Consider the following 26,722-nt stretch of genomic DNA (forward strand, 5'->3'; position numbering starts at 1 on the left):
ACTAATTACAATACGCCATCTTTAAAGAGCTTTAGCTTCCTTAGGAAGCATTTTCGGACTAGGTGAATTGAGTTAAATTTTCTTAAAATTATCCGAGGGATATCCGGGCTTCGTTTGTTAGAAGAGTTTCTGGACACCCTGTATAATAGGTACAATCCCTCCTATAACCAATTAATTGTAAAATTAGTGATTTTCTTCCTATTACTTTTATTACGTTAACTTGATACAAATTATGATCTAATCGCTTAAAATAAAGATCTTACAGTTTGGTATTAGATTTGAAAGGTGTGTAAAAATCCGAGAAATTACTCAGGAAAATAATATTTAATACCGTACGATTGTTTTAACGATATAAAAAATAATTTTTATGTATTAAATATCTTTGTGACGTTGTAAACGGTTTTAGATTAGTGTTTTTTAAGCATACTTGACGTGCCATGACTCAGAAAATTGTGGTGATATGAATATGTTTGTATAATAAACAGCAATAATTTTACAGACTTAAAATTTTATTTTTATATACAAAATAACTACACAACCATCATGCCTCTTTGTAAAGAGCTTTATATTAATACTCTTGAGATACCTATGTGAAAAATGGCATGACTCAGAAAATCGTGTAACTTTCCACAAATTTTCTTACACATTTTTTAACTATGTATAGGAAAAAAGGTGTAACTAAACATCCTGCCATTTTAAATAATGTCTACTTAAATTAATTATTTTATAATACAATCTATGACTCAGAAAATCACGGAACCACGTTGAAAATTTTCCACAGAATTTTAAAAGGGACAAGTGCAGTTAAACATTAGGAAACGTCATGCCAACATTTTTTTCGATCATTTTCAAATAATTATGTTTAATTGATTAAGTTTGCAGGACACAGAAAATTATGAAAATTTCATTATTTTCATTACATGTTTGTATATTTATATACTCCCTTAGTCCTTTTGCAACCCTCCTGCCCAAAAAATTTTCTTCATAAAATTGATAGTATCCTGTCATTCAATGGATATGGCAGAACTCAGAAATTCATCGCAACTCCCCATTTTTTCCTCATGAAAAATCTAATTTTCGCAGGAAAATGTCACAGGAAACCCGTGGATTTTTCCATAAATTGTAAGTATTTTTTCTAACCTTCCAGTATTGCAAAGGGCATGACTTAGAAAATCGTGTTTGAAGTTCTGTTAATATCTCCCGGTTTATTAATTAAAAACTGGATTAGAGCTAGTTAATAGAGACAATAAAGTTGAAAACACCAATCCTATCTTTACCCATTGGGTGGGTTAGGAAAAGGTCAGTGTTCAGCAGTGAACTTACGAGGCTAGGTGATGATGAACACATTTTAAATTATTATTGTAAGAATTAAGTGAAATTAAATATTTAAAAAATTATACTTTCCAATTCTGTCAAAAGTTTGCACTTCTGTTGGCGTTCTTTCGAATGCAACATTAATTTTTTGAGCTTATACTTCTTTAGGCGCGATTGGGAAAAATGTTGAGTGTGAGTTTTTATAGAAATGCGTACAGTATGAACTACGCGTACACAGACAGTATGAAGTTAGTTGCTAAATCTTTCAAGTTACGTATGTATCAGTGCAAATAAAGTATGAAAAAATATATTGGTGCTTTTAGTAAATATATTTATTATAATTTTTGTGTCTTTGAATTTGTCTGCGTTAGAAATAGAATAATAAATACATAAATTTGTATTAAAATATTATGAAAAGAAGATTAAAGCAATCTTAATATTATTTGTACAATCTGTCAAAATAATTCATTTTGGTATCAATTTTACGGCCATATCGCACTGACTTTAAACGGTTGTCGCCCGATAACCCTTGTCAAGCAGGGTTTAGCGGGGTTATTTTTGGATGGGTGACCGCTTAGGAACACCTGCCTTTGCAGGTGTTACCGCCAGAACATTGTTGCCTTGCCTTACTTTTTTTTGGTATTGTTTTAATAAAATTTTTTGGAACGTAGTAAGTATTAAAATTAGTTTAATATTTAAATAAAATGTTTAAAATATATTTATTTCGTTGAAGTCATAATATAATACAAGTATAACTTCTTACGTGCGTACAAAGTACACACAATCGTTTTTTTTTTTTTTGAAGTTATACTTCTTTACCGGCGATAGAGGGTAATTTTTTTTTATGTTAAAACCTATCAGCCCGGCGCATGCGCATTATAACTTTGTTCTGATTGGATGTTCAAATGACATGTCAAAAATTATCCTATATGGCAGCTGTGGTTTGGAGGTAAAGGTAAAGGTAAACAAATGTATAATATATTAGTTTTATTGTTGTGAGGACAGAAACAAAAAAGTTTATAATATTGTAGTGACTTTTAAATAGTTTTTAAAAGCAACAGGTACGTAATAATTGTTAATGTATCATGGGTATAAACCTACCTATTTGATCTGCCAAAATACATAGTATGTAATACTTTTATTTATATAATTTGATTACCATCAAAATTTCTATCAATATTCACCTAATATATTGTTTTTTTACTCTATGTTTTGTTGTATTTTTTCAATTCTAAATCATTTCAATTCAAAATTAAAATAATTTGATCGATTTTCAAAATATCAAAATATCACAAGTTTAATCCGTTTAGTTAGTTGATCTTCGTAAATAATGACACATAGTGTCCGTGGCTAAGCGGAGAAGGCAAATGAATTCCAATACCAACCGCTCTTATCAGCGCTGGTTCGAGTCCCAATAGAAACTTTCTTTTTTGTTTTTTTTAATACATTTTATGATTGTAAGTATATTTATTATATAATTGTATTTTCAGAAAATACGTATTTAGTTAAAAACATTTTCGACAATTAATGTTCAGACATCATTTGTGGCTTGTTTAATGTGTTTGTGTGTGTTTTATTCTTTTATTATTTTAATTTTTGGCACTGTTCTAATAAAAATGTTTGAGAAGTAGTAAGTATAAATTAGTTTAATATTTAAACAAAATATAAATAAAAAGTATATTAATTTCGTTTAAATCATATAATAGAAGTATAACTTCTTACGTGCGTACAAAGTACACACACATTCTTTTTTTTTTGGGTATAAATCAATCAATCAATGATTTTGGCAGACACGTGGACCAAAGCTAAAACTATGTAAAAGTCTTCTTCTTCTTCTTAGCCTTCTATCGTCCACGTTTGGACATAGGCCTCTCCCAACTCCTTCCATCGGTCTCTATCCTGAGCAACATATTTCCAATTCGTTCCGGCTACTCTTTTAATATCATCAACCCATCTCATCTGTGGTCTTCCTCTCGGTCGTTTACTTTGGTAAGGTCTCCAATGTTGTATCGTGGCATTCCAACGTTGGTCTTTTTGTCTAACAGTGTGGCCTGCAAAGCTCCATTTAAGTTTGGCAACTTTTGTTGTTATGTCCTCGACTTTTGTTTTTGATCTTACCCAGTCGCTCCTCTTTTTATCTGACAGTCGTATACCTAACATTGCTCTTTCCATAGCTCTTTCTGTTGTAGCTAGTTTATTCATATTTGCCTTGGTTAGGGTCCAGGTTTGACACCCATATGTCATGATAGGAAGGATGCACTGGTTGAACACTTTGGTCCTCAAATATTGATGTATTTTGCGGTTCTTAAGTATCCAACCAAGTTTTCCAAATCCTGCCCATGCTAGTCTTGCTCTCCTATTAATTTCCGCACTTTGGTTTTCTTTGTCAAGTTTCAGGATTTGGCCTAGGTAGATATATTCCTGGACTTTTTCTATCTCACTGCCATTTATAGTTATGCGTCTGGGGTCATCTGTGTTTGTCATTATTTTTGTTTTCTTCATGTTCATTTTTAGACCGACGCATTGGGAGCTGCCTGCGAGTTCCTCTATCATAATTTGCAGTTCCTCGAATGAGCTCGCTATAATCACAATGTCGTCAGCGAATCTGAGGTGATTTAGCTTCTTGCCATTAACGTTAATGCCATAGGTTGACCAATTTGTCGTTTTGAAGACGTCTTCTAGTGCTAGGTTGAAAAGCTTTGGCGATATTACGTCTCCTTGTCTCACGCCTCTCTTAATAGGGATGGGATTTGTATTTTCGTCTAGTTGTACTTGTTGTACTAAAAGTAAAATGTAAAAGTAGATAACTGAATTCGCTCTATCAAGATTCACTTTGACACTGACGTTAGTAATTTCTTTTTTGGGAAGTTCAATTGTCAGAAGTGACTGGAAATTACTACACAACCAACTTACCTGCTCATAGCCAATATTATTAATAGTAAACAGACATAAAAATAACATAAACCTTACGCCAATCAATAATTATTTGTTTACACCATTATAATGTATTGATAACAAATGAGAAAATTATTTATTGTACAAAATAAAAATATTCTGTAGAAATAAACTTCACAAAATTTTATGAGATTAGTAAACACTTCCACTATTTCTAATAATTCTTCTTTTAAAAATGAATAACCATTTTCAATTTCGTTGCAAAACGAAAACACAGCCGAACCATATTCTAGTCCAATCAGAGAGTGCTGCAAGCACCCTTACCGGTTTCGAAACTTATTAGTCTCTCATCAGGAGGCACATATGCTGCTCTCCCCGATCCAACCAAAACAAACCTCAGCGTGCAGTCCCGGATTGCAACGAACGAAATGGCATAGATGCCCTAGCGGCAACTGCTAGCAAAAAGACTAAGTTTTCACTCTAATGGCATATAAAACAACATAATGCTATTCTACATCCCACCAGAATGAAAACAATGGGAACCTTCTCTGGTTACACCTCCGAGGCTTCTACAATTTGCAAGACATACGGATGCTGAGACTAAGGAAGATGAGGAAATTCCACAATTTACAATTCACGTCCCATCTGCCCAGCGCGGTAAAGTTCCAACGAGAATGGTTCCCTTCATACTCCACACAGAGTAAATGTAAATAAAAATGAATAACCATTTTCAATTTCGTTGCAAAACGAAAACACAGCCGAACCATATTCTAGTCCAATCAGAGAGTGCTGCAAGCACCCCTACCGGTTTCGAAACGTATTAGTCTCTCATCAGAAGGCACATATGCTGCTCTCCCCGATCCAACCAAAACAAACCCCAGCGTGCAGTCCCGGATTGCAACGAACGAAATGGCATGGATGCCCTAGCGGCAAGTGCTAGCAAAAAGACTAAGTTTTCACTCTAATGGCATATAAAACAACATAATGCTATTCTAATTCTTCTTTTGTTAATGAAAGATTAAGTTGATTTTAGCAGTTTATTGTGTGAGGAGGAATTTTTGTGTTGTATGTTTCCTATTCCGAATGTGTCAAAGTGAATCTCGGTAGAGCGAATTCAGATACTCACATGCTCCTGGAGGCAATCTAGTGTTTGGCATTGTGACTATTATGCAAGGACACGGAGTTCACTGATGATGGACTGATAAGTTCGAAAACGTTCGTTCTGAACAATTAATGTAATCCTTTTGGATTTTTAGAATTTTAATTCTTAATAAATTTTATACCAACTACACCAGTGAGTTTTGCTTCACGTTACGTTATATAAATCAATTGTTTAAAAATTTCTTTACATATTTAATAATTGAAACGTAGAGACCCAATAGTATGCTCCCAAAACTATTATCAACTATTTTCAATGGGAAATAAGCCACAATTTTACCAAAAAAATTATTTTACTAACGTTTCGACGCCCAAGTTGGGTATCGTTATCAAAATACAAAATAATACTAAATTTCCCATTGAAAATAGTTGATTATAAAAATGTCACAAGCAGTGGCGTGCTGGAACTTTTCAAGCGGCCCGGTGATTTTATAGAAAACCGGCCTCCCATCAGTCCCATCCTCATTTTACCTTCCATTATCAGCATGTTTTATTCTTCATTAAAAAAAAAACAAAAATATAAATTATTTTTGAATCAAACATAAATTTTGAATTCAATGATTTTTTTTAAATTTGCTATATTTTTTCATTTAAGAATAATAATCTTACAATTAATAAATGACATGTAGGGCAATATTGTATGCCGTAAGGCAGAAACCATAATTTTCTGAATAAATATAATATATGAATTTCATGTAATTAAGATAAAGGTAAAATAAAAATTTGAGAATTTTTCAATTATACATTAAGTTGAATTTTAGTAAATCAATTATCCAAGAGAGTACAGAGGCGTTCAGGACGTAGTGAGATGGACAAGAGCGAGACGACGCATGTGGAGGGACCACGTAGATCGGATGGACCCTGAACGTATGGCGCATTGGGCGAAAACACAGAAGCCAAACACCAAGCGACCCATAGGAAGACCCAAAAAACGATGGTACGAGAGTTGGAGCTCCGGATCGCAGCAAAGACTGTAACAGAAGAAACAGGACATAGTCCTATTACAAGAAGAAGAAGAAGAGAAGAAGAGTACAAATACAAGTACAGTGCAAATACTTTAATTTAACAATATTTAAAAAGTTAATATTTTTTCCCTGTTCTCTTCCTTAGGAAAAAGGATGTCGTCGAACTGTCTATCTAACTGTCTATCACTGATGTCGTCGAACGTATAGCCAAGCTAAAATGGAATTGGGCAGGTCACATAGCGAGACCGAAAGACTCAAGATGGACCAGAAAACTAATTGACTGGCGTCCAAGAGAAGACAAACGCAGCAGAGGACGACCACCAACACGCTGGATGGAAGATATTAAACGAATATCCAAGAAATGGCAACAAGACGCACAGAACCGTGGAGAGTGGCCAAAAATGGGAGATACCTATGTCCAGCAGTGGACAGAAGAGGTTGCATGATGATGATGAAAATGTTAATACAACGCAATAATCTAAATATTCTTTTGCAATTATTTTATAAAATAATTACTTAGCTCTCGATCAATAATTTCCGCATTAAATTAGATTTTTTAGCAAATTCATCGATTATTTCATCATTTTTAAGCTCATACAAAGCTTCTGTAGCCACTAGCATAAAAGTGATCTTGTATTAAAGTACTTTTTAACCATTTTTTTTATGTATTTCAATGTTGAAAAGCTTTTTTCGCAAGATACTTGTGTCACTGAAAGAGTTAATAAATACTTTATATTATACTATTTCTTCTATAATCTCAGTATTTTGCAAAATCCTATTTTTAATACAATCCATTTATCAGAGAAATCCACCAGTTCTTCTTTAATTGCAGTCGCAGATATGGTAGGATAAAAATTTCTTAATTTTTCAGTTAAATGATTTAAATGCCGTTAAAGGCATTTTTTATTGTATCATAATTTCTAGGATGTAGACTGCTTATATCATCATAAAACGATTTGATTTGTCTTAATCAAATTGTTTTTCGATACTTCCATTAATTCAGTCAAAAATGTGCAAGACGTTTTTCCATTTTTTATTCTGCAGAGTACATACATGTTTGAAAGAAATTGGAAAACCATAAATATACTTGAACGTATGAAAATTAATTATACTCTGTTTATGTATTCGCGGTGTGCAAGTACTTGGAAGGGGAAACGAGAAACGACCCTGCGCGAGTCGCGGAGAAATATTGCAACGATCTTAAATAATTCATATTGTCATTTGAAATTGTCAAATTGACGTATATTTCATACCTTCTGTCAATGAAGCAGAAAAATTATATATTGCTCCACAATATTGATATGATATGCAATTATTATATAAAGGTAAATTTAATTAATTTTATTTTGCTTGCAGTACTGCATTTTAATAACTAATTTTATTTACTACATACAATTGTTGACGTTTTCATAACATAACCTGAATCTTATTTTTTCTTCTTATTATTTTTTTGGACTATGGCCTTGACAATTATCCAGTAACCAGGACTAATATAATTGGCCAATATAATTAAAAGTGCGAATTTTAGTATAGAGCGTAGAAATAGGGGTCGCTTTGCCGAACTTGCTTATTTAGGTACTTAAACAAAAATGTTTTATTATTTTTATTAGCAAGATTAACATCTGATTAGAAATTAAAAATAGTTATTTTCCTAACAAGTGCAGAAAGTCATTCTTTTCCGCACGCGACTGCAGTTTACCGAACGACGCGAAGCGAGAGTTCGGCAAGCAGTCTAGTGCGGAAAAGAGACTTTCTGCAAGAGTTAGGAACAATATTTTTTCTAAGAGTCTTTAAAAAATTACCAAAACTTAATCAATTAATTTAATTAATATGAAAATACATACACAAATTAATTCTTTGACAAGGTTGTCAAAACCAAACTTTCAATATAATTAGTTAGCATGACGACGATCTTGGTTTCCATGACGATGATTCAAAACGACTGTTATTGTCTATCGATTTGACTTTCGAATATTATGTCAAAATAATTTTATTTCATCGAACTGTCGCGTTAATTTCATTAAAACAGGAACACAATAAGATATATTTGAAATAAATTAGTAAATGATATCTAAATATTAGTTTATTGCATGTATTATAATTACTTTAAGGCCGTATTAACAAATCTAAATTAACACGCGTGCGGAAAAGTAAAAACCGCGTGCGGAAAAGTAACACGCGTGCGGAAAAGTGAAACTTTCTAAACTAAAATGCGTGCGCGAAAGTAGACATTTTTGCACGCTCGTAGAAAAAGTATTTTTTGTTACATAGTATGTAACATTTGTTACATGTTATTTATAGTATCATGGATACATCTAAAAAATTTTGTGAAAACCTATTTGACCGGCCTCCAGAGGCCGCGGCCTCTCGCTGATGGCACATTGCAAAGATTCATTTATATGGCCAGCACGCCACTGGCCACAAGGAAATAGCTTCAAAACAACATCAAAACTCACGGTTCTTAGATATTACTACGGTTGCCTAAATCGACTAACCAATGAACATTAAGGGTGAGATTACGTCATGAGAGTTTACTGTCATTTGAATCGTAATATGATTTTTTTAGAATCCTGAGAAAACCAAGTATTTTAGAAAAATTTAAACGCAGGATGCAAGATTACAATATTACCGAGGGCGGAAAGCCCCTTAAGGCCGCGTCTCACCATCAAATAATTTGATCAAACAGTTTGAGCAAACTTGACGTACTTGAGGAAGTACGTCAAAGTGACGTCACAATTGCAGTTTTTTGAAATTCTAAAAATCTGTGCTCTCACTATCAGTCTAGTTTGATCAAATTTTTTGTATCGAGTTGTCTAACTTGTTTGTACTTTATTTAAAATTAAAATTTTTCATTATTTATCCACAATGAACACTCAGGATGTGACGTCACTAACTGTCACTTTCAGTTTGCTCAAACCAGTTTGATCAAATTATTTGATGGTGGGACGCGGTCTTTAGAATAAACAAGCAGATTCTATTGAATGAAATATTTGAAATTAAATATCACACTTCTCTTTTATTTTCAGCCCTGTAACTTATTAAAATAAACATTATATAAGTTTTCAGGGACTTTCAGCCCTCGGTAATAATGTAATCTTTCATTCTGAGTTTAAATTTATCAAAAATATTTATTAGTTTTCTCAGGATTCGAAAAAAATGAATACAATAGGGCTTTTCATCGATTGTCATTTGTTTCGAGCTTCTGTCAAATGTCGCATAATCCGTGTATAATATTAGTATACACGGATTATACAACATATGACAGAAGCTCGAAACAAATGACTGTGAATGAAAAGCCCTATTAAAACACATTGAGAATTTTGACATGCGTCAAAATTTTGCATTAACTCAATGTAAAATTCTGAACTGTTGAATTCCAGCTTCCCTAATAATTATTGTACATCAAAAGACATTAGAAACTATTTGTAGAGGATTGAAATCTGTATTGGAAATAACTGTTAAAATTGGTCTACGTAATTAAACATATTCCAAAATTTTGTAAAAATTGTAATACATTTTAGTTTTCAGCCCAAACTTAGGCCACACACAATGCCATAATGTTCACATTTTTGAACTGTCAATATTTTTATTTTATCATCTACTGTTTAAAAACAATACAGTTGATAATATACCCTCAGTTGCGGAGAAAGGATTAATACTAAAGATTTTTTTATTCAGTCAATGGTGTGAGCACTGTCAGTTAAATAGTAACGTGTGGCCTTACTTTTACACGCATACCTATTCTGGCAAATGTATCATATTTTTCAAAATTTTGGAATGCATTTAAATCGTAGAACAATTTTAACTTTTGATTTTAATACAGATTTTAATTCTCTACAAGTATTCTCTCATGACTTTTGATGTAAAATAATTAGGGAAGCAGGAATTCAACAATTCAGAATTTTACATTGAGTTTCCTATGGCCCTTTTTTCGATTCACCACCCGGTATAAGATAAAATGTGTACTATTTGTCTAATTATTTCATAATAACACAAATAATACACAATAACACACATTCAATGATCGAAAATCATTTAAAAATATGGGAATGTAAACACTTGTGACGTAAAGTCAAAAATATAAGTCTCCCCACCACCGTCGGACAAGACAACCGTAATAAAGTCTAATAACCGTGATCAAAACTATTATAATTACGATTGCAAATGGCCGAGACGACTCTGATAATAAACTAAGACCAATAAACTGTGTCAGCTGAATGAATATTAACAATGCTCACGTGGCTCACACGTCACTGGCAAATTCCTTCTGTCAAAAAATTGACGTTGACGTTTTGTGTGACGTTTTGTACTGTATGAAACGTCTTGAGGGACGAGGGACGTCAGGTAACGTGAGTTTAATAAAATTAAATAAAATTCAAATGGGAACTGAAAACATAGATAATGTATCAGGAGATACACAAAATAAACCAGTGCAGCAAGAACCTCTTCTACCATTTACTTTAGAAAGTAAGTGCAAGCGAAGAATATTGTAGAACTGATCTTAATTTGTTGACATCTGTTAACTATGGGCATTCTAATTTATGACTAAATTAAAATAAGTTATACTAAATATTTCTTTATTTTCTTTTAGTTTTGAAGTTAATAAAAGACTGTCAGCAACAACACGGTCTTCGACATGGAGATTATCAGAGATACAGAGGTTACTGCTCCAGAAGGATCAGCAGACTGCGTAAAGTACTCAAAATTCCTCAAGGAGATCGTCGACACTTCAAAAAACGAGACGTTACTGAAGCTCACATAATAAATCCAAAATCTGACGATAGATTTCTACACATTCCTCTTATACTAGCAGAGAGAAATTGGGCATATGCAATGCAATTGAGACAAGAGGCCAATACTGAGCCTAGAAAGAAGTTTCATTTAGTTCAGAAGATGAGAAAAGCTTGTGTGTATGCTCTACAGTTGGATGAGCTGTGTAAGGTAAATGAAGTTTCAAACAAAAAGTGTACAATTGAGATAATTCTGTCGAAAGTTGTCATAATAGCTATACAACTCACATAAGTTTGAAATACTGTAAAATTTGAAGTACAGTAGAAGCTCTTTATTCGCTGGGTAAATGTTGGTAAATATACCTCAAATACAGAAACGGTGAATATGGAATGGTAATTTATATGGTGTATAGGAGATACATTCCTAGGTGACGAAATATAAAAGCAAATACATAAAAAATATAAGTTTAATAGAAGTTTTTGACCATAAATATTAATTAATTACATATTACTTTCAGGTTAAGGCAATGGTTTAAAGAATTTAATAATTTTCGTTAATATAATTTACTAAATAGAACTTGGCAGTTTCTAAAAACTTCCTCAATTCAGATATATGCAATGGTGGCAGTAGTAATTTGTCTCTTAAAAATAAGACTTCGTTCCATGGATCCATCCATTTTCATAAAGAAATCACAAAGCTCATCTGTCATTCTTTAACTTTAACTAAGAATTTTCAAATTAAACATCACGTTGCCAGTGCTTGTTAAAGCCTCTCCTTCAATGAGCTGTGAATTTAATATTTTCTTCAGTTGGTTTCAGTCAAATCTTCATGTTGTGTTTCAAGCTGCTCCTGAATGCCACTTGATTAATATCTGTTCTAATCCATCTAATGCTTTTCTAGTCGCAATTTCAGGTTTCCAGTTAAGTTTTGAAATTGCACAGATTCTTCTTTATTTCCCGCAGTAAGAACAGTCAACAGTTTTTTCCTGCATGATTTCATTGTTTATAGCTTCAGTTCTTGCAATGATTCTTTTATAGTTATGATGCATTTTGCTATGTTAAATTTCTTCCAGTATTCGATAACATCCATATCAGGATCACATTCCATATTATTCAGTGTCATTTTGAAGGTTCGTCTAAGTAATATTTAATAGAGCTTAAAGGCCTTGATTATTCCTTAATTCCTTGGTCCATAGGATGAAGCAAAGCCATCATATTGGGAAATAAAAATGTCACTTTTATATTTGGATGTATAGTTCAAGAGTATGACCTGATGCATTGTCCAAAACTGAAACTGTTTTAAAGTCTTTGATTTCAAATACGTTTTAACTTCATATATAATTTATGGAATGAATAAAGACGAGAAATGTAGTTGTAAATTTGCTAAAGCAAAAAAAAGTTAAATATTATGAAAGTGTGATTGATAACAATAGAAATGATTCAAAGGAAATGTGGAAATGCTTAAAGAAATTAATAAAAAATATGTTTGTACACTACATGTATGTTTGCTTAATACTTATTTTACAAAGAGTATTGAGGAGATAGTATCTAGCTTTTTGGTCTGATAATAGTTTACTGAAGTTGAATGCTACATGAGTGAATTTCAGCCCTTAACAATATGTGAACTAAAACACATCATATTTTCTTTAAAAAACTGCAAAAATTTAGATATATCAATTCACAATTTTTAAAGAAAACTTTTGAGACAACTGGCTATGCTATTCTTAATTTTGTTCTAAAAACTTAAAAATTAGCTCCATTACACCTGTCCCAAAAACTCAAATTAAATCAGAATAATGTATCTAAATATTGACCAATCAGTACACTGCCTTGTATAGAGAAAGTACTTGAAAAAGCCGTTTACAACCAAATAATTGAATACTTTATTAAATATAATCTTTTTCTTAGCAATCAGTCTGGGTTTCGAAAGGGTCACTTATGCGAAACAGCAATACAACTTACCATCTCAAAACGGAAACTAATTATTGATAACAATAAATATGTAGTAGCTGTATTCTTAGACTTTAGAAGAGCTTTTGAAACTCTAGACATATATTTGTTAATTAAAAAATTGAGGTACTATATTTTTAAACAAAATGTTATAAAATGGTTTAATGAATATCTCAAAAAAGAACTCATTATGTGCAGTTAGGCCAAAGTAAATCAACAGAAGTACCTAATTGTTTTGATGTACCACATGGCAGTGTACTTGGAGCTTTATTATTTTCATCAATGATGTAAATTATGTTGAGGGTCTGGAATTTATTAGTCTTTTTTAGAAGATGACACATTAATTGTATGCAGTGGTGATGATATTGTTTAGGTTGTTAGAAGGATGCAGTGGTTGTTAAAAGAATTGAGATATTTTTGGATGCTAACAAGTTAAAACTTAATGTGAGTAAAAGAAAGTCAATGATAGTCTCTAGTCAGTATAAATTAAACAGTATAAGTATGGAGAATTTGAAACTAGAAGTTAATAATAAATGCATTGAATGGGTCAATGAAATTAAATATAAAACTTTAAAAAGGGGGTAAACCCTGTAGTTGGCTGTATACCTTCAATATAACAATGTGGAATGAAGTAAACACTTCTGTTGTATGTAGGCATATGAATTTATTAAAAATCCTTAAAATTTATCCACAAGGGAGTGGAAGTACAAAACGTTTTCGGTCAAACTGACCATCATCAGTGTAAACCTGGAAATAAGTGAACCACTAAGATTAAAAAGAAAGAGGGTGAAATTTTGACAGTTGAAAAAATTTAAGAAAATGTGGTTATTTACGTCCCATGTACAAGTAATTGAAACTAGCCACTTCAATAGATATAAAAACCTCTCAATTACATTATTGTTACATTCTATATTAAAAAGTGGTCGACATGAAGTCGATGTCTTAAGATTTTACAGATCACATGTGAATGTATTTCATCCTTGCTCGAAAATTGCACAAGGTAAGTACTTGTGTTCAAGTGAGAGGTTACGAACCAACTGATTATTAGACAGTTTGGTGTCAGAAATGTATGACAAGATGTCAAAGGAAGTTAGGTGGATTTTTCATCTGTCATCCGAAATTAAATATCTTGGATTTATACTGGATAACACACTCTCTGAAACCTCATTTTCAATATATTTGCAAGAAAATATCTAAAAAATTATTTTCCTTTAATAGAATTAGCAAAGATCTATCATTATTTTCAAGGATCACTGTATTTAGAAGTTTAGTTCAGTCCCATTTTGACTACTGTTCAAGTGTTTTATATCTAGGTGATAAAGGATCAATTCAATAATTATTGCAAATTTTGTTTGCAATTTGCAATTCAATTCAATTTGCAAATAGAGGTAATATTGCACCAATTGAGATTATGTATTCTACTTTAGGTTGGTTTTCACTTCGACAAAGGCTTTACTAGGTACCTTACTGTGGTTTTCATTTTTAAATTAAAAAAATGAATGTTGCCTGCATATTTTAATGAATATGTTACATTCATGTTCATTCATATACCACGAGAAATACTGAAGATTTTGAAATTCAAAAAACTAATAAACATAGTACAATGACATCCTTGTTTTACAAATGTATGAATGAATTTAACCATCTTCCCTCAGTATTAAGAATGCAGTGACAGTTCCAACTTTTAAAAAATTACTAAAAACATATATTTTATCTGGTTAAAAATCATTTTTAATAAGTCTGTATAAATTGTATATTGCATGTATTGTATGTTGTATATTACATTTAATTAAGCCAATTTTTATATTTATTGTTAGTAGGATTTCTATTTGAATAAAGAATTTGAAGAAACAAAAAATTCGAGAACCAATAAAAAAAATAGCACTTTAATCCACCCTTTCTTATTAGCACTCCAAAAAACTAACAGGTTGTTCTTTAAAGCATCGATGTTTTAATAACACATTAGAACAAAGCCGCAGTGTCACTCTATCCTTTGCTGCCTTAAATCCAGGGACAGCCTGTTCATTTTATAAATGAATGTTTTATTTGACATTCTCTTTCAAAACAGTGCAGTTTCGTCTGCATTAAATACTTGCTCAGGTGAATATCCTTCACCAGCTTTCAGGTTTACAAATTCTTCTGGATATAATAAATAATCATTTCATTGTGAATCGAAACAAGAGCCGTCTTATTTTAGTTAGTTCAGAGAGCGCCAAAAGTGCACTAACTAGTTTCGACTCTTGTTAGAGTCTCTTCAGAGAGCACATATTTGATTCTCTCTGAACCACTAAAACTGACCGTCAGCCTCAATGTCGTATTTGCTCCGGCGATTCGTTGGCTTGCAAACTTTAGAAGCCACGAATGGTGTAACCAGAAAATTAGTTCTAATAAAGTTTTGTTTTTAATATTGTTAATATTAAAATTAAAAGTGAAACTTTCGTTCGTCATGCCGCCATGGCATCCATGTCATCATAATCTTTCGTTTGTAGATCGAGGCTGGCGGCCAGAGTTTTAGTGGTTCAGAGAGAATCAAATATGTGTTCTCTGAAGAGACTCTAACAAAAGTTGAAACTAGTTAGAGCAGTTTTGGCGCTCTATGAACTAACTAAAATAAGACGACTCTTGTTTCGATTCACAACGAAATGATTATTTATTATTTTTATTGGTTTATTACACCTATTCTGAGTATTGGGAACTAATCTTTGTTGGCATTTTACTGTGCTGGACAGGCGGGTAGTGAGATGCAACTTGATAGATCTCCCTCAGCCTTTCTTTGCTCCGGCAATTCGTTGGCTTGCAAATTTTAGAAGCCACAAATGGTGTAATCAGAAGATTAGTTTTGATAAAGTTTTGTTTTTAATATGGTCAGTATGTATTAAAAGTGAAACTTTCGTTTGTCTTCTGGATAACTTTCTGTTATAGACCAAGAGGCAGCGCTGAAAAATCTCTTTGAATTTACTAAAGCTAGATTTTTCACAGTTGATTACTGTGAGTGTGTAGAGAAACATACTGCGGTCGGTCAAGCGAAACGTAGAACAGGGGTTACTGAGAGGGTATCAAAGTTGCTTTACTACGAAGGTAATTATTTCCATTTACTAAGGCTGAAAATCAGTACACACATTCTAAATTAAATATAAATAAAAGTTATTATAGTCGGTCAGCTGTATGACGGAAATGAAGCATTTTGGCTCGCAATTTTTTCGTCCAGCATGGATTTACTTGAAATTTTCACAGAAGGTAGGGAATAGTCCAAGGATCATTTTAAATATCATGCCGCTATCATACGCTAAAACCTTGGGGGTGGTTGCCACCCCATCTCGGGGGTGGGAATCTTTTATTACATTTTAACCATGTAATTCGATGGAAAAGTGATTCTAAGAAAAAAATGTTTTTTACATTTTCTTCGTAAAACTAATATTTTCGAGTTATTCGTGCTTGAAAATAACAGGTTTTCGACGAAAAAATCGACTTTTTTTAGAGGGTTTTTTGAGAATACCTCGAAAAATATGCATTTAATCAAAAAAACTGTAGATATCGAAATTGAATCTTTTAGTAACACAAACCAAATTCTTTTCCTATAATATCTTTAAGACCAATACAAACCGAGATACGGCATGTTAAAGGTTATCTTTTTTCGTTAAATGCACAATTTGAAATATTCAAAGCCAAATAATGGGAGAAATTTGCATTTTTCGAGAAAAACTTAAATAATCTTTTTTCAAGCATACAATTAGACCTTTCAAAAAAAAATAAAAAGTTTCTAGCATGAAAATTAAGCGACTTACAAAAAAATGTCGGTACCTGTTTTTCTCTACGAAAAAATCAGTGAAAACAACCCCCTAACTACCTTCCTAATTCAAAATTGGTCTTCACCTTTCTGTAGTTCCTTTTATATTTATATTATCAATACACTCAAGGAGTTTGAAGTTTGACCTATTTAAAATGCATAATTTTGGAAAAATTGGAGTTTAAAGAAAAATTGATTTCTTGCAATTTGGTATTTTTCACCTTTTACTTCAAAATATCTCCGAAAATACTGAAGATATGAAAAAAATTATATACTACTAAATTGTAGCTTTTTTAATGACTAAAATTGCCCTGTGCATAGATTTTCATCACAGTGAATAGTTAGCCAGATATAGCTGTTTAAAACCTCTATTTACCAGCAAACACCCCTTATTCGAGCCCTTTAAACCCGGCCCAATTAAAATCTAAGACATCTTACTGAATTTAATTTACACAGTCTTATAGCTCTTTAAAAATCCTACAAAATCATTTTTGAGGGGTCTCATTACTGGGAGGGTATCAAAGTTGCTTTCCTACGAAGGTAATTAAATCACTTACTAAGGCTGAAAATCAGTACACAGTGAGATATAATATTTTTCCATATAAAAGGAGCTACAGAAAGGTGAAGACCGATTTTGAATTAGGAAGGTAGTTAGGGGGTTGTTTTCACTGATTTTTTCGTAGAGAAAAGCAGGTACCGACATTTTTTTGATTAAAGTCGCTTAATTTTCATGCTAGAAACTTTTTATTATTTACGTATACTAAACATATACGAAGCAAATACGTTCGATAACGAAGCGAAGGGTAAAAAATCGAGGCCCGGGTTCTTTAAAATGTGCGTCAAGATGCTTTTAATGTTTTTTATTAGTTCACTCTTACCGGCGTGTTGACAAGGATACCGAATGCTTTTTATTTAGATATAATATATGTACTGATTCGATCCGCAAATAATGAAATCTTGGGCCTAGAATACAGGAGTTGGGTCATACTTTTCAATCCGCGAATAGCGAAAACATGAATAAAGGAAGCGCGCGAATAAGGAACTCCTACAGTAATCAACAGATTTCAATGATTTGTCCTTAAGAAAAATCAACTGTTTTGAGTTATGTGGAGATATGTCAACTTTGTCTTACGTTGAAATCTGTTAATTCTATCTCTGCATAGGCTGCATTTATTTGGCATAAATCACTCAACTTATGGCCGGTTTCACCAACGACAAATAGTAGTTAATTCGATGAATAAAGTTATTCAACCAATAAAACTGACACATACAGTACGTAAATTGTTCAGCTGGACATAGGGAACATACATTGTATATATTTAGATACACAAATCCATAGATTGTATTACATTGAGATAATTGTGGCAACTGAGCTCTCTCGATGACCATTGTTAGAATTAAGGGGTATTAACGTACTGGCTGATTGACATAAAGTCCATGCCATAACACAAAAAAGGGTGCATTAACCTCAAAATTGACAACTTATTTCGACTGACACAAATAAACGTCAAAATGTGACAATGTAGTAGGTAGTAGCTAAATATTTTTGGCCTAAGGAATGGGAAAACTGTTTAGTATTGAAATTAGTTTTTAAATAAAAAAATATTTAAAAAATTAAAGTAAAATTATTAACTCATTAATCATAAACTTTGTTTTTGATTTATTTATGGACAGCCTTGCTTCAACCCTCACTATTCTATTCGTTCTAACAGCTCTATTGCACCAAAAACTCGTACTCGAACAGAAGCTTCAGCTAACACAGGTTAGCGCAGTTGCCACAATTCTCTCAATGTATATTCCCTATATCTAGCTTAACGATTTACGTACTGTATATACTCCATCTAATTTACTTACCGTTGCACGTCATCCGCGTCATAGCCCGTGACGTCACATGATACCAACACGAAATATTTAGGCGATAGGTGTGTTCTTTTTTAGAATCACTTTGCCGAGTACACTGGCATTACAGCCACTAGACATTTTATTATGTACGCGCAGAAATAATATTTAAAGATTTTTATTAATGTTAACTTAAAGAAATACGCAATAATATGTTTCATTTAATTTGTATAAATGTATTATAAAGCGTTTTTATGAAGCACATTTGTTCGGAATACACTGTAACTATAATCGAACGAAGGTGATATTTTGGCATAAATTGGTAACGTTTATTTGACAGTTGCGGTGATGACACTTCATATTTGTTTATATTCTTTACTATAAATATTTGTTTCATTATATTTACTGTTTTTATTATGTACTTTAACGTAAGATTATAACTTAATTCTTGTTTTCTATTTCTAAAGTTTTTATTTATTTACATTGAATATTAATTTGCTTTGCTGTATAATCCACTTCCGCAAAAATTGTGTGATGTATTTGATTTAAAATGAATTCAAGAATTTTTTGTGATTGGGCAACAATGTCAACTTAGATCTCTAACGTAGTTAATGACGTGTAACGGTAAGTAAATTAGACGGACTGTACGTTTCACTAACATCAAATAAGACTTATTGTATTCAAATAAGAGTAAATAAATATTTACTCTTCGTATAAATTGACAAGTTAATTCCACTTTAAATATCTATAACAAAGAAAATTCGTCAGTTTAACGTTAAATTATCAAAATGGTATTGAAACAATAAAAATATAATTGAATAATACATTTTATTCAACGAGTAACTATTCACTGATTTATTTGTTGAAATGACAAATATTCAGAATTACTTCTAATGTACGTAATCTAAAAATCATAAACTATACATAATCGTAAAACTTCATAATTTATAAAAAATCGTAAAACTTCATAATTATTGATGGATTCGACCGTTACTTGATCCGACGTTAGTATCAGATATATTTATGAACCAACTTGAAACAACAATTTCTAAACACCCCTTATTTAAACAGTTCTTATATTGGTGGAGATACGTGGATGACATACTAGTCTGCTTTACAGGAACTAACAGACAACTTGACCAATTTCTATCTTACATTAATTCACTTCATAGTAATATTGAGTTCACAATAGAAACAGAACAGAATAATTCCATAAACTTTCTAGATGTAACGATTACCAGACTACACAACAAACATGAGTTCTCCGTATATCATAAACCTACCCATACTGACACAACTATACACAATTCATCATCCCATCCTACACAACACAAATTAGCAGCCTACCATAGCATGATACATAGACTGACAGAAATTCCTATGACAAAAAATAACTTCGAGACAGAACTAAATATCATTAGACAAATAGCAGTAAACAATGGCTATAACGAACAAACAGTTAACAACATTTTAAACCAAAAACTCCATAAGAAAGCCTTGAAATTAGTGTATCCACCACCACAGAAAGAACCCAGTACCTTCTGCTCTCTCAGATATACTGGCAAAATAACAACAAAAATAGCCAGATACATAAAAAAGAAAGGAATAACACCAGCTTTCAGAACTAACAACAACTTAAGCAAACATATTAAAAACAATAAAAGCCGAAAGAGAAAGCAACTACAGAGTGGTGTGTACAAACTAACTTGTGGTGACTGTCCGAAAACTTACATCGGTCAAACTGGCAGAACTTTTGACAAACGGATAGCAGAACACAAAAGGGCATTCAACAATAGAAAAACAGACACTTCTACATACGCACTTCACCTTCTAGATCATAATCATTCTTTCAATGAAGAGTTTCAAATTCTACATATTCAAAATAAAGGCCTTAAGCTATCACTTTTAGAATCAATGGAAATTAATAAATTGAAAAATACAGATATAATTCTGAATGACCAACTCGAGACAAACAGCTCCCCACTCCTCAACCTCTTCAGTTAAAGACTTTAAAAAGGCAAACACATTGTAAAATATATCACTTGAGAAAGGCACTTTGCCGAAACAGCTGTAGTAATAACATAGTTGTAATAAATTTTGTGAAAGTATAGAAAAACAAACGTTTTTCAGTGTTTTATTGTGAGATTCATAATTATTGTTAGCACTATCTGAATCAAGTTTCTATGTTTACTTGTAATATTCTATTTTTTTTTGTAGCAAGACCGATGTGATGTTCGGACTAAGCTAGAATCACAAGCATATCTTGCTTGGATTCAAGGCTCTCTTCAATTTGAACTTCAACTCTGGCAGCAAGCTGCTGAAAATTTGAAGAAAGCCCAAGTAATCTATGAAAAGATATCGTCTACACTGCCTGAAGAGGAACAGCTACCTTATAAACAGAGAGTGGAAGAAATTAGTCCAAGTTTGAGATATTGTGCCTATAATATCGGGGATGAAAAAGCTGTAGATCTTTTGGAACTACGTAGTCAGGGAGTATTGGAGAACTTTGATGCTCTTGTATCCCAGAATAAAGAAAAGAATGAGGATGTTCTGTATGAGGTAAGTCTACCTTTCTTTCTTCAACTATATTAAAAATTATCTAAAAGCTATAACTAAGTAATGTTTTACATAACTTGTGATTGTATGTATGGCTGTATTTTCATAGTCAGATTTTTTTTCGATAGTATATTTCTGGACCACGGAGGTACTACACTGTTATTTCGAGCACCTGTGTTTAGCATGTTTTGCAACAAAGTTTAGAGCACTTAGAATGTTATAAAAATCTGATTTATCCCGTAATTTGTTTTGAGAGGCAATATGACCATATTTTATTGATTATTTCATTCATAGGAGATTCTGACCAATAGAAAGCTACAGACATGCAAATTAAGGTGATAATTTTTGATAATCTCCCGTCGTTAAGCATATTACGTCAGATGCCCTTCGTTGCTACGAAAAAATACATTCAGTGACATTAATGACAAATGTTTTAAAAATTATAAAAGTAATGACTTTCAACCGTCAAATACATATTTATAACAACTGTGTGTTTAATTTCACTAATTGGTACTTACATATATAAATTACAATAAAATTTTGGTTTTGAACAGTTTTATTCATGAAATAATCGCAACAAATTGCACTCGAACTCTAAAATTAATATACGCTGTGAGCTCGTACGTAGAGGGGATATTTACAAATTCGCGAACGCCAGTAGTGACAAGTCTGTAAACCTTTACCGGAAATTTGACATAAATGTCAAAGAGATTAATTTAAAATTAATATTAAAAACATTAATTATAAAAAATATTAGTTGGTCAAAGCTGTGGTATATATTTTTACCTTAAATATGCTTACGTTTTAAATACTGAAATTAAGTTTTTTTAATGTTCTATTAATCTATTAATCCATTAATCTTAGCGCCATCTACACGATAATTGTGAAAGTATCCGAAGTAAGAAATTCATATTTTGTCAATAAAACGTCAAAATGATTAGCAAAATCTTAAAAAAATCCATTACAATTTAATTACTTTTTTGCGTTGTAAATATTAAGCGATAACAATTAAATAATAAATTTAAAAATTACCGGTGAAAGTTGAATAGTAGTCCGCTAGGAGCGACACCAGCGAAGCTCACAGCGTATAGAATTTTTGCCCTCGTGACACTTTGACATAATTTCACTCGCCTTCGGCTCGTAAAATTAAAACTGCCAAAGTGACAATCGGGAAAAATTCAATAATTTTAGAGCTCTTGTGCAATTACTACTGATAATATACAGTGATGAGAACGCTAATAACTGGCAAAATAGCTCAAAAGATGGAAAACATAATACATTGCGAAACAAAAAAAGATGAAACTTGTGGAGGTGGAAATTATAGTTATAAACGTATTAAATTAACATTACATTACATAGTTTCCCACTTTTAGACGCCTGTGACCACGGTTATTAGACTTTATTACGGTTGTCTTGTCCGACGGTGGTGGGGAGACTTATATTTTTGACTTTACGTCACAAGAGTTTACATTCCCATATTTTTAAATGATTTTCGATCATTGAATGTGTGTTATTGTGTATATATGTGTATTATTTGTGTTATTATGAAATAATTAGACAAATAGTACACATTTTATCTTATACCGGGTGGTGAATCGTAAAAAGGGCCAAAGGAAACTTAATGTAAAATTCTGAATTGTTGAATTCCTGCTTCCCTAATTATTTTACATCAAAAGTCATGAGAGAATACTTGTAGAGAATTAAAATCTGTATTAAAATCAAAAGTTAAAATTGTTCTACGATTTAAATGCATTCCAAAATTTTGAAAAATATGATACATTTGCCACAATAGGTAGGTATGCGTGTAAAAGTAAGGCCACACGTTACTATTTAACTGACAGTGCTCACACCATTGACTAAAAAAATCTTTATTATTAATCCTTTCTCCGCAACTGAGGGTATCTTATCAACTGTATTGTTTTTAAACAATAGATGATAAAATAAAAATATTGACAGTTCAAAAATGTGAACATTATTGCATTGTGTGTGGCCTAAGTTTGGGCTGAAAACTAAAATGTATTACATTTTTACAAAATTTTGGAGTGTGTTTAATTACGTACACCAATTTTAACAGTTATTTCCAATACAGATTTCAATCCTCTACAAATAAATTCTAATGTCTTTTGATGTACAATAATTGTTAGGGAAGGTGGAATTCAACAGTTCAGAATTTTACATTGAGTTAATGCAAAATTTTGACGCATGTCAAAATTCTCAATGTGTTTTAATTGTATTCATTTTTTTCGAATCCTGAGAAAACTAATAAATATTTTTGAAAAATTTAAACTCAGAATGAAAGACTAAATTATTACCGAGGGCTGAAAGTCCCTGAAAACTTCTATAATGTTTATTTTAATAAGTTACAGGGCTGAAAATAAAAGAGAAGTGTGATATTTAATTTCAAATATTTCATTCAATAGAATCTGCTTGTTTATTCTAAGGGGCTTTCCGCCCTCGGTAATAATGTAATCTTGCATGCTGCGTTTAAATTTTTCTAAAATACTTGGTTTTCTCAGGATTCGAAAAAAATTTTATTACGATTTAAATGACAGTAAACTCTCGTGACGTAATCTCACCCTTAATGTTCATTGGTTAGTCGATTTAGGCAACCATAGTAATGTCTAAGAACCGTGGCCTGTGACAGGAGTATTCATAGAGTTAAATATTAGCATAGAGAGAGTGTCATTCAGAGCGAAGTGACGACACCATCTTTTTTATTTGGATTAGTGCTGTTTCACTCTTACGCATAGTAAAGCTGCTACAGTTGTCCTCCTCTTCCGTGGCTATAATCACACTGAATGTCATTATAGATTCTCGATACAATGTGTTAGAAGGAGATGCAGCAAACCAGTCCCTGAGATCTTGTCGTCAGGAAGCGCGGAAGGTAGGCTCCCTCTATGTTAATATATACCTCTATGGGAGTATTTTGTAAAATTCTACTGCCACAGTGACAGTTGTCATACTCCTCTGATACGTCTAAAGGTGGGAAACTATGTAATGTAATGTTAAGGCGGGTTCTCACTTGTCGGTTTCGCTGACGCAGTTTAGCTGATTCAGTGATACTGAACAAATAATGAACATGAGAACACATTTTCATTTTAAATGATCAGTACATTCATACTTTCAGTTAAAGTGAAAACCAGTTCTACTTTTTATCATTTTTGACTGATCATGATCGTATAATGACTAGAAACTGAAGCACGAAAACATAAATTTTCGTGATTTCTTTAATGTGGCAAGTTTTAAAAGCAATTTTGGGCAATTTCTGCAGAATCTGTTGAAATTTGTCTTAGTTCTTAAGTGATTTGTATATGAATCACAATCTTCCAAAGCTAATTCTTTCAATATAGTTTCACTAGCACCCCATATCCAGGACCTGACCCAGTATCTACGATGTTTTCTTTTCTTTTGATTCACTAGAATATTCTGTAATTAATTTATTAATTATTGTAAACATACTTCTCGAACAGCTGGTCTCAAGTTTTTTAACCATTTTCATTACCACAATATAAAATGTTTGGACTAACTGCGTATTGAATGTAGCAAAACATGAAACGTGTGAATGCAAACGTCGCTTTTTATTTTTCATTATTAATGAATCAGCCAGACTGCCTAAGCGAAACTGACAAGTGAGAATCCGCCTTTATTTTAGACGTTTATAACGATAATTTCCACCTCCACTAGTTTCGTCTCTTTTTGTTTCGCAATGTATTATGTTTTCCATCTTTTGAGCTATTTTGCCGGTTATTAGCGCGCTCATCACTATAATTGGCCAATATAATAATTAAAAGTGCTAAAAATGTTGCTGAGCTATGAAACCAGGTGTCGCTCTTCCGAATTGCACGGTCCCAATAAAGAAGATTCAAGAAAAGAAGATGGTGGTAGCTGAAATGAAAATGTTATGGTGGATGCTGGGTAAGACTTGAGGGGCAGGAACAGGGGCGACTACAGTCTCAAAAAAGGTTCAAGAACAAAGACTGCAATGGTTTGAAAACTATGTGGGAGGAAGGAAGAGCTGTTAGAATTCGATGGAAGGAGAGGTAGAGGAACACCGAGGGGAAGATGGAAGGACTGTGTGGCAGGGGAGAAGAAAGGTTTAGGTTAAGGCGAAGAAGACACCTATACAGGGTGTCCCCGAAAATAGTGCGTTCTTTAAAGGTATAGGTAGAAGGCACAATGTAGAGCAAAAAAGTCTTATAACATTTTTTTCTAAATTGATCCGTTTGACCAAAAAACGAAAATACATTTTGATATGCAGATTGAAGTCTGGCAACAACGCGCAACTCAAAAATATAAAGATTAAAAAAGTAGGTATGTAGGTCAGTTGCATCTGGTAGGTAAAATAATGTAAATATCAAGCAAACCCATATCCATTATTTTGAAGGTAGGTACCTACGATGTCAACAACCCCAAAAATCACACCTCAAAGTAAATAAACAAGGTGTTATTAGGTTAAATTTCCACAGTCACAGCAAGTTCTTCTAGGCTACGTTGCCATGTCATTCAAATTTATGAAAATAAAAATTCACTTATATGGAGAACAATGTAATTTTTTTCTTGGAAACGGTTATCTTTAGAAAAAAATGTTATAGGACTTTTTTGTTCTAAATTGTGTATTACATCCATACCTTAAAGGAACGCACTATTTTCGGGGACACCCTGTATAGACGAATTTATACAGAATTGATTCTTGAGTTCTTTGCGGAGTTTTTATAATGTGATTTTATTATTTGACATTATTTTTATTATTAGTCGATCGGATAGCTCAGTGCGACTAGCGGCTGATCCACACTTCACTTCGCCTTGAGGTATGTGAGTTCAAGCCCAGCCCAGGCCATCGGAAAAACAAAAAGGCTAACGCGCCAGTATAAAATTCTAAATATGAATCTGGCGCTTAGACTGGAATATGCGGGCATCTGATCGACCTATGAGGGAGCAGTACGGCAAGGGACAAGGGCTTGCGGCTCGGTGATACTCCCGCATAGATCCCTACCGAAGGGCGTTGACGCCTAAGAACGGTGTAATACATACATACATTTTTATTATTAAAAAATTACATATTCTAAACAGCATTCATATTAAAAGTATAACTTTTATTTTGTAGGTGAAATGGTTTAACCTGAACATTCCAGTCAGAATAGAAAGAATAAGATTATTTTTAGTCAGTATTGAAGGTTTAAACGAATCTTTAAACCATGCTGAAGATAATCAGGGAAAGATTAAGATTTTAGAGAATCTATTTATTGATTTGAGAGATATAATATCATTGGCAAGAGATAATTCTAGGTCTGATAAGTTAACAGCCAAGCAAACAAAGGAATATCAGCAGCTGATTGCTTATCTGTTGTCTATACGTATTGAGCGTACTTCCCAGAGAAATGTTTTGCTAATTTTACAGACAAGGTGAGCTCCTAACTGCATATGTTTAACAATTTCATAATTCAACGTAGAATGAAGTAAACACTTCTGTTGTATGTAGGTATATAATTTATTAAAATTCTTAAAATTTATCCACAAGGGAGTGGAAG

General features: G+C 32.4%; 1 protein-coding gene across 1 annotated transcript in view; it reads left to right on the forward strand.

Moving 5' to 3' along the window:
- The first annotated feature begins 10,630 nt into the window (after positions 1–10,630).
- Positions 10,631–26,722, forward strand: part of LOC114327442 (signal recognition particle subunit SRP68) — a 28,392-nt gene continuing 12,300 nt past the window's right edge. The window contains exons 1-4 of the mRNA XM_028276068.2: positions 10,631–10,799; positions 10,924–11,273; positions 20,856–21,197; positions 26,299–26,597. Of these exons, the coding sequence (XP_028131869.1) occupies positions 10,646–10,799; positions 10,924–11,273; positions 20,856–21,197; positions 26,299–26,597 (1,145 nt within the window). The 5' untranslated portion in view covers positions 10,631–10,645. The remainder of the gene's footprint in view (positions 10,800–10,923; positions 11,274–20,855; positions 21,198–26,298; positions 26,598–26,722) is intronic.

Source organism: Diabrotica virgifera, chromosome 3 (assembly GCF_917563875.1).
Source record: "Diabrotica virgifera virgifera chromosome 3, PGI_DIABVI_V3a".
Taxonomy (NCBI): Eukaryota; Metazoa; Arthropoda; class Insecta; order Coleoptera; family Chrysomelidae; genus Diabrotica; species Diabrotica virgifera.